Source organism: Musa acuminata, chromosome BXJ2-4 (assembly GCF_036884655.1).
Source record: "Musa acuminata AAA Group cultivar baxijiao chromosome BXJ2-4, Cavendish_Baxijiao_AAA, whole genome shotgun sequence".
Classification (NCBI taxonomy): Eukaryota; Viridiplantae; Streptophyta; class Magnoliopsida; order Zingiberales; family Musaceae; genus Musa; species Musa acuminata.
In genome coordinates, this window is record NC_088341.1 from 41,526,035 (window position 1) to 41,535,529 (window position 9,495).

At 35.1% G+C, this 9,495-nt stretch overlaps 1 protein-coding gene across 2 annotated transcripts; it reads left to right on the plus strand.

Moving 5' to 3' along the window:
• The first annotated feature begins 1,758 nt into the window (after positions 1–1,758).
• Positions 1,759–9,354, plus strand: LOC135610944 (ADP-ribosylation factor GTPase-activating protein AGD5-like). Of its 2 annotated transcripts, none has more exons than XM_065106055.1 (11): positions 1,759–2,000; positions 3,865–3,923; positions 4,623–4,713; positions 4,834–4,888; positions 5,023–5,113; positions 5,221–5,431; positions 6,501–6,723; positions 6,914–7,092; positions 7,760–8,014; positions 8,087–8,169; positions 9,032–9,354. In XM_065106055.1, exons 1-11 carry the CDS (start codon positions 1,950–1,952, stop codon positions 9,186–9,188), a joined length of 1,455 nt encoding a protein of 484 aa, XP_064962127.1. In that variant the 5' UTR covers positions 1,759–1,949; the 3' UTR covers positions 9,189–9,354. The 2 variants fall into 2 exon arrangements, with proteins under 2 accessions (XP_064962127.1, XP_064962128.1); XM_065106056.1 differs by having other exon boundaries at positions 1,760–2,000; positions 8,087–8,145.
• The last annotated feature ends 141 nt before the right edge of the window (positions 9,355–9,495 follow it).

Genomic DNA, 9,495 nt, shown 5'->3' on the forward strand with positions numbered 1-9,495 from the left:
TATTATAATTGATGGTTCATAAAAGATCCCGCAACGTTGGGTCTGAGGGGGTTATAATGATAACAATGATGATTGTTGCTGTTGCTGTACGCTGTATGCTTATCATCACACATGCAGGCAAGCACAGCATCAGATCAAGTTTGTTTGAGAATGGCCCATCAGAGTGCCTTCTTCGTGTTCTTCCGTTGCCTTTGGCGTGTCGAGGAAGAGAGTTAGATGGAACCACCGTGGCGTCCCACAGGGAATCATCATACGGCAAGAATTAAGCTTGCAAATGCTACGAAATAACTATTTGCTTCTTCATGGTGATTACAGAAGACCAGTAAATCTCGGAGATAATCATGCGACGATAGCACGGTGGTTGTGTGACTCGATTTCCTTCACTCGCCCTACCAAATCAAATGGTAGGAGCACCGTGTGGCCCACCATGGGCCCAGCTCATAGTCCAAGAGTACTAGAAAATTCACAGTGTTAATGTTAATGTATTAGGTAATATATTATCTAGGCAATATGTCTCTTTGCACATATGTAATCACCGATAATTCTTCTATCTTAATATAAATTAAATTATCATAAATAATTTACTATTTTTATTTAAATTATTAATTTTCTTATTTATGTTGTATGATTAAATTAATTTTCTTAATCACATGAATAAGTTAAAAATTTATTATTTAAATAAATTATTAATTTATTTATTTCATAATGAGTGATATGATTTTTAGCAATTGTCATTTTTGATGATAATAACAAATGCAGAAAAAAAGAAAACACATGTTCATTGTTGTAATCACAATCATTGTGGTATCAACATTAGCAAGTGCCACCCTATCCAAATAATTTGAACTATGTGAATGAGAGAGTGGAGTTGTCCTTATGGCAGTTGACTTTACAATGAGAATATTAAGTCAATTCACTACAACAGAGGGCGTACAAGTAATATCATGCGATCAACACAGGATGTTTTTTCTAAAAAATACTCATATTTTAGATTATTTTTTAATTAGTACTTCTATTTTATTTTATTTTTTTTGCAAAAAATATCTTTAATTTAAATTTTCACCATTTTTTTATTTTTATTTTTTTTTATCAGTTTTAAACTATTATAATATTTTTATTTGACTTTTTTTGGGTAACTGATATTCTTTTGTTATCGTTAAATTATGACGATATTATTTTTTTTAAGTTTTATAGTTGGTCGAGTTAAAATTATGAATTCAGTTGACTCATTTACGGTGTTTTCGAGTAAAATTTATAATATTTTTATTATGATGATCAAAATATTATAAAAATTAATTTTTTGTTTTTATTTAGGTGATATGATATATCAAATGGTTTTTAGTGTGCTTTAATTTTATTTGGCTCATTTATAATATTTTTAAGTAATTTTTTTAGTATTTTATTATGATGGTTAAAATATTGTAACAGGTGAAAAAAATTTTAAAGAAAAATTATGAGGACGTTAAAAAAATAAAAAGGGCATCAATTGAAAAATACTCAAAATATAAATATTTTTAGAAAAATTACTAATAAATATATTCAAATATCTCACCATATTCATCGGTTTTAATATTACATTTTAATTTAGATATCCGGTTTTATGCCACTTTTGGTAACACGTAAATTCCGCGCGTCGATCACAAAAGAAGAAAGCCACTAACATAAAATAGTCAATTAAAAAAAAGGAAAAAAAATTAGGAGGAGAATGGGAAAAGGTCAAGAAATAAGTGCATTTGTTGCGACTCTTTTTCTTCCCCTCTCCGGTCTTCTCTGCGCCCCTCCCCCGGCTCTCTCTCTCTCTCTCTCTGTCGGAAGAGAGGCAGAGGAGACAGAACAGTACCTTTTTTTTTTTTTTTCTCTTTTTATACTACTACTACTACTACTACTACTAGTACATCTGTAGAATCGGACGATTATTCTCGATCCGCTGTTGAATTTGCGGCGCCAGAATGAACGAGAAGGCCTCCGTCTCCAAGGAACTCAATGCCAAACACAAAAAGGTTTCGCCTGTACCCTCAAAATCTTAGCTTCTTCGTTTTTGGCCGATTTCTTATGATTTTGAATCGTAGGTATGTGGCTTAGTTGAATCAATTCATCAAATTGGCTATTTGGTGAAAGGGACTTCTGAGATCTGCGATGTTGGTCACCCTTCTTGAACTTTCGATTACGGATTTGCAGTTAGTTGGAGACCCGTGGGATGTTAGATTGGGATTTCATTGGTGTTGGTTGGGGGCTTTGTTGTGTGCCGTTCTAGTCCGCTGTAGGTGTTGTTCATGTGATTCGAATGTCAATTTTTTTGGGAAAAAGATGTGATCTCTGGATTTTTTTTTGCGCTGAAATTGATGTTGGAGGTTAATCAACCTCGCCGTTGATTTAAAGAGGTTTATTTGCACGAGGTTGAATTTGTTCTATCCATAGGAGGTAGACAACTCTATAAGCTTCAAAAAAGGACAGTAAATTAGTCTCTTGTGGCGTTAGTTTCATGATTGCTTCTTTCTTCTATCTAAAGAAGTCTATGCTTAATTTCCAGAGAGTAATTCATGCAGAATATCTCACTGATGTGAAAAAACTGGTAAACGGAAAATTGGGTTTAGATTTCACAGCTCGAAAAGCAGTAAGCCTAGAAGAGGCTGTTGCTTCACTTGTATAGCTGGAGAACTAATTGGTCAAGAAGCTACTGGTTTCTGTTTGTTAAAATTTTATACTTTTGTTTATGTTTATTGGAAAGTTAGCTATAATGTTGATCATGATGCCATATGTATAAATTTTGATCATGCCAGAGTAGAGATCATCTCTAAGTTGGAAGTATGGAGAGAAATTTGAGTATGAACTTTAGGAGATGACAGGAATAAAATGGGGTTATGGAATTCAACTTTGATGAGGTAAATGAATTTGCTGAAATGGACAACAAAAAGAAAAAAAGGATCAATTTTTGTTAAATTATGGAACCGATGATTAATAAAAAGCACTGCACATAGGCTAATACTAAAGAATATATTGGCCAAGCAGGAAAGCTCTAATTTATTGTGTTGTTATCCTGCAGACAACACTGTGATCAGTCTTGCGTAAAGGGTGAAAGTAAAATATTATAGTAAGTTGGGGATATTGAAATATATAGTTTCTGTTGTCATGAAAGATGGCATATAATTGACTAAATCCTTGATAAGCTGATTACTCAAAGTTTAATCTAAATTAGGATAAGATTATGGAAACCATTTAAGGTGATCTCCAGAGATCCAACCGAACCTCATTGGGCAACAAACAACGACAAGATGTCAATCAGGATCGAGTTTGCACAAGTTATAGAGCAAGACAAACTTTGGATAGAACAGTAATAAAGGACGAGATAGCCTTTAGGTTTCATAGCTGGGAATTCATGTCTTGTTGATGTATGGCGTTTCATGAGGATGTACACCATCGTAAAGTTGAATGGTTGGCACGTTCCCATCTTGACAACTTGTTTGAAAATTAGGCTATAGCTGCTGCATGTGATTTGTTCTAGAGTTTAAAATTGATAAACTGATCGTCATCATCAGGATGCATGATGATGTCTGGGATCATTTCTTAAAATTAAATAGTATCATCTATTCTTTAAACAAAATCTGACAATTGATTAGTCACATTTTTATCATTGAATCAATATGGAAACCATAAACATTGATTGAAATGATTAAAAATAGAAATAAGTAAACACACATGTTAATATTGTTGCAGTGATACCTGATATAAATCTTTTTCACTAACATTTTTTTATATTATGAAAATAATTGCTATGATAAACTTCTTTTATTGCATTGTTGTTGCATCTCATACTTTGGTTAAGGGATTTCACTTTGACCTGTTTTATTTTCTGTGTGATTTCAGATATTGGAGGGGCTTATGAAGTTACCAGAGAATCGGGAATGTGCTGATTGTAAAACCAAGTAAGTAAAGGAGGGAAATGAGGATTTTATCTTTTTTTAAGTTGCTTAGACTTAGATGATCTCGTTTCTGATGATGATCTTGTTGCACACATCTTTGATGCTATTGGTCTTGGGGTACATGTGAATATTTTGAATTTGTCATGATAAATAAATAGTTTTTTCATTGGTTTTTAACTTTAGAGTTACTCTAGAGTGATTATAGGATAGAATGCAACGAATATGTGCATGGCAGAATTTTCCAGTTTGAACGTGGACCACCCGTTTCATGGGCAATCCTGTCCAGTTCATTTGTTTTGTTTTATTCTTTGAGTGTTAAACAATGACCCAGCCCCCTCTCTCTTCTTCACCTTGTGTCTTCCACCAGTGGTTTGCTCATTTCCCGTATAGCCTGCAGTACACACCAGCATACCCTGAATTAATATGCTAGTATGTACTGGATGTCGTCCTTTAGCCGGACCAGTACAGGTCCAGTATTTGAGATTTAGAATCATGCTTGTTTCATCAATATTCAGTATCACTGGTGACAGATAAGGATATTAACTGAAAATTATATGTCATTATTTGTATTAGTGAATGTTAACTGCAAAGTTGTACATGTCATTGTTTTTATTAGTGAAAACTTCATGAATAGCTGTGGATAGTCTTCTCTTATTTTCTCGACTTTTTTGTTGAGCCTAATTTTGGTTCATTTTCTTGCAGAGGTCCCAGGTGGGCCAGCGTTAATCTAGGAATTTTCATATGCATGCAGTGTTCTGGAATCCACAGAAGTTTAGGAGTACACATATCAAAGGTTTTGAGCAGTTTCTTTTCACATGTTATGATACTGATTAGCATTACCAAAATTACCATGGATGTTATGAAAAATCATTTGTGGTATAACTCGTCCTTAAATTGTTGATATTGGCTGCAGGTTAGGTCCGGCACATTGGATACATGGCTTCCAGAGCAGGTCACATTTATTCAAAGTAATTATTGATGTTCTTCTTCTTTTCCCTTATAGTCTTGCATTACATAGATCACTTTATCTTCTTACTGAAAGCCAAGATCATGTACTTTTATGTACTGATTGCTCTGCTCGTTTGTAATTTTTCTTTTATAGCTATGGGAAATGAGAAGTCAAACAGCTACTGGGAAGCTGAACTGCCTCCAAACTATGACAGAGTTGGAATTGAAAATTTTATTCGTGCAAAGTATGTGCTTTGTAAGATTTGTTTATATGTTTATAGTATATACTTTAGAAGACTTCTGCAATGCTATTTTTAAATCAAACTTGTTATGGAAATTCTATGATTGCCAGATATGAAGATAAAAGATGGATACCTAGGCATGGATCATCTAGATCACCTTCAAGGGCATCAGAGGAGATAACATCTGAATTTCAGCAGAGGCATAATGGTACAGTCGGGTGTAAATTCACCAACAACTTAAATTCCGTAGAGGAGCAACGTAAACCTTCACAGTTAAATGCCATGAAAAATAACCCAGTGGCACCTGAAGTACCCAGTCAGGTGATCGAATTTATTGTTGTTGGTTCAGCTCATAAGCTTTATTTGTAAGAATGCTACTTTGTATGTTACATTTGACCTTTTCTTTTCAAGCACAAGGTTCACATGATAGATTGATAAGCATTTCTGTATTCTGAATGTTAGTGGTCAAGCATATTTTTATCCTGATGTGTCTGTTAAAACATGTTGAAAGTTTTGGTTTTATGAATTAAGTTTTCAATAGTAAAGAAGGAAAATTGTTAGTCAAATTTGACACTACATTTTGTCTAGATGCGTTATGCTATATACTGTGGATTGTGATTGTTGACATATGGGTTTCAGTTGTTTGTTCTACTACACCTCTGGATTCTTACTAAATCTTGAAAAGATCCAGTAGGGATTGACATGTTGTGGGGAGTTGTAAACTACACCTGTACATGATATCTGTATTGTGAAATGAGTTGTGGAACTGGCTTGCTATAAAACACAGTAACGATTAGGAACTGGTTCAGAAAAAGGCTATCTTTTATTCTTTTCTTCTTCATGCTGCTTATATCTGTTTCATGTCACATTTGGGAAGTTCTTTTTATCATTTATTAAGGCATCTGTCTAGTGATAAGAATACAATTAATATGTTCTCACATTTAGGATTGCCAGGGATTCGATATTTTGGGTTTCTTTTTTGTTGAACATGAGTCATATATTTTGAATTTCAATATGCCATAATTGTCCCCTTTCTTGTCCCAAGTAATCACATGGTCTCATTAGCTTAGTTGTTATGATGGGCCAATGACTTGGACCTTTGAGATGATATGAAAATCACTTTATTTTTACCTCCTTTTTACACTAGCTTATGTTTTTTTGAGATATCACACCTTTTTGTCTTAATTTTTTTGTTGTCTACTTGCCATTACTACCTGTTAGAATATTTCATATGATAATCATTCTATTTTCTTTTTTTCTAAACTCCATGTCTTCTTCAAGATATAACAACTTTAATCTCCACTTTTGTTATTAGCTTATCAGTACTACCTGTTAGATGTTCTATTTGAAGAAATGTGCCTAACATACATATGGTTTGATGGAGAAACAGGTTTCCTCGGTAACAAAAGGGGAGGCAATCATGCACAAAACTGATTCTTCACAATCTCCAGCTCAGTCTAAAGCAGATGTGCCACACAAAGTTGATACGCCAGCACCACCTCCAAAAGTTGATTATGTATCTGATCTTTTTCATATGCTTACAGTGGAGACCCCTAGTGAGAACAGTTTAGAATCATCTTCCAAAGATGATAATTCATGGGCAGGATTCCAGTGTAAGTGATGTTGCCTAGACACTTTGTCTAGTGTAGATGCATGGTATCAGTCAAATCTTGGAGTGCCATTTCAGATTAGCAATCTAATAGATTTTCCTTTAACTCCATGCTTCTTAGTCATGAAAGATTGTAGCTCCCGTGGTTCATTTTCTTTCTTATGGTTTTTATAAATAAATACTATATCTTTCAGCTGCAGAGGTGACAACTGCTGCAGACCAAAAATGTAGCACAAAACCAGTTGAAAATCCAAGCCAATCAATATCAGGAATTGAGGACTTATTCAAAGATTCTCCACCTCTGATGGTGTCTTCAAGTTCAGTCAAGTCCCAGGCAAGCGTAAAAAATGACATTATGAGCCTCTTCGAAAAGGTTAGTTATGTTTATCAAAATTCATCTGCTTTAAGTTACATGAATTATCTTGTGGAGGAAAGACTTTTTCAAAAATGTCTGAGATGTTTAGATTTTTCAAAACTCCATAGACATGCAGAAGAACCCAAGGAAAGAACTTAAAACCCCTCTGGTTCCAACAAAAATACTAGCACAGAGCTCCATGTTGTGTTGAAGTGTTCCAACATGATTTGTGTCAATCAGTATAGTTCTATGCTGACAAACATGAAATACCTGAGAATTATTGCATTTGGAGATTCAAAAAATATTGACCATTTGATGTTAATGTTTTTATTTGTGAACAGCCAAGTAATGCCAACAAATGGCGAGAAACCATTCAGTGGGTTATGATCAAACACTGAAGCAACCATCTTTAGGAGAAGCTGAATCCTTGGGGTCTATACAGCAAATTTTGACCTATAGCATTTAGATAGGCGTGACTCTTTTGCATCAACTGGTGCCAATTAACTGACTTATTCAACATGTTTTGGTTGTTATTTCTTGTTAAGGGTAGTCCAATGCATGAGCCTCCTGCCTTCAAGTCTTTCAGAACATGGTTGTTAAGTATTATGATTATTGTTAGTGCATATGTTCTGCTACACAAAAGATGCCATTTATTTATCTTATTCACAATTATGCTTTATTGCAGTCCAATATGGTGTCACCATATTCCGTTCATCAACAGCAGCTTGCATTCCTTTCCCAGCAACAGGCTCTTCTCATGGCTGTTGCTAAATCAGGCACTGTGAATCCAACATTGTCTGGGAGTTCCAATCAACCAGCTGTTACTGGCTTGCATGCACCTAACATAAATGTCCTATATCAAAACTGGCCCAACATTGGCTATCAAGCCCCTGGAGTAACCCCACTCGATGGTCAGAAGGGTTTCAACAACTTCAGTCAGGTAATGCCTGGATTCAAAAATGCTAACAAGCCAAGTAATTTATTTTAACCTTTTCTTTCTTACTAATGGCAGCTTGGAAATCTGATGCAAGGACATCCTTCAGGGAATTACAGTCATATTCATACATCCGGGTATACTGACCACCCTCCCATTAGGTCTTTCCTAATCCAGTTGATTTGACAAGTTATTTATTTCTCTAGTTGAGTACTTTTCCTTTGATAAACTCATTACTTCTTGGGACTTGACACATTGATGTTAGCGTGTTGCTGAAAAAACGTTTTCTGTGTTTCTCTATTTTTATGGGACTAATCCTGCTTTGCTTCGTCAAATAGTCAAATATTGAAAAATAATAATCATAATCCTAGTTTTGGTTCTTCTTGGAATCGAGGATGCGGATTTGGCTACCTAGCTGAACTTGAATCCTGTGTCTTTGGCTTTCTTTGATTTTCCATTTGAGTTACTTGAGAATCTGCATGCATAATAGCAATGTTTGAGTACTCTGTTTCGGTTCCTTTCAAATGCTTTTGATGGTTTCGTACCCACTGTAGGAAAACCATAGCACATATTATTAAAAGCCTCCTCAGCAAACATGCAGCTGTTGAGAATTACAAATTTGGTAGAAGGATAAGAATTGGTGGATGATAAAGCAACCAACAGATTAACCTGCAGGTTGTAGCATTCACAACTGAAGAATGTACCTTTTTTTAGTGTTTTGTTCAGCAGTAGTCTATTGTTTTGCTTTTGCTTTAGTAATGTCACTGCTTTGAGATGTAAGTTGGGATGTCCTTGGCATCTATGTTAGCATTAAAATAGTAATTACTAGATAATTAAGATGCCTTTGGCTGATTTTTTACAACACTCAGATTTCATACTGTACTTGGCCTCATATGTTATTCAGTGAGTTTTATTTAGCGATCTGGCTTGATTAACTTCTCTCAAATTCATCATTCCCATATTAGCTCCTAATCTTGCCCATGATGCATTTATCGGCTGATGCATGTCTGAATCCTGTTTCAGGATGTACTCTAGGGGATCGCCTTCGGTGATCAACGGAGCAGCAACTAGTGGAACAAGTAAATCTGTGGCTTCTCCAGCCTCTGTTGTCACCTCCAACAAATCAGCCAAAGAGTACGACTTTTCCTCGTTAACCCATGGAATGTTACCCAAACATTGAAGTCTGTTCACTGCAGTTCCAGAATCGAATGAGGGCTTGGTTCCTCTCGAAGTGGCGATTTGCGGTCACTTCGCTGGCTTCCTTTGTATTGCTTATGTTGACTGTTTTGTGCCATTGTTTCATATAGTGATTCAGATGCATGGTCAGGTGCCATGGATTAGTACTACATTCGAGAAGTGCCTACTCGAGTACTTAATATTTTCTACATAAACAGCAATCCTGTCAGTCGTTAATTTGCTTCCCCGTGTTTTGCGTAGATTATTATTGTTACTGGGGAATTGTTACTTGCTTGTTAGATCCGAACCAA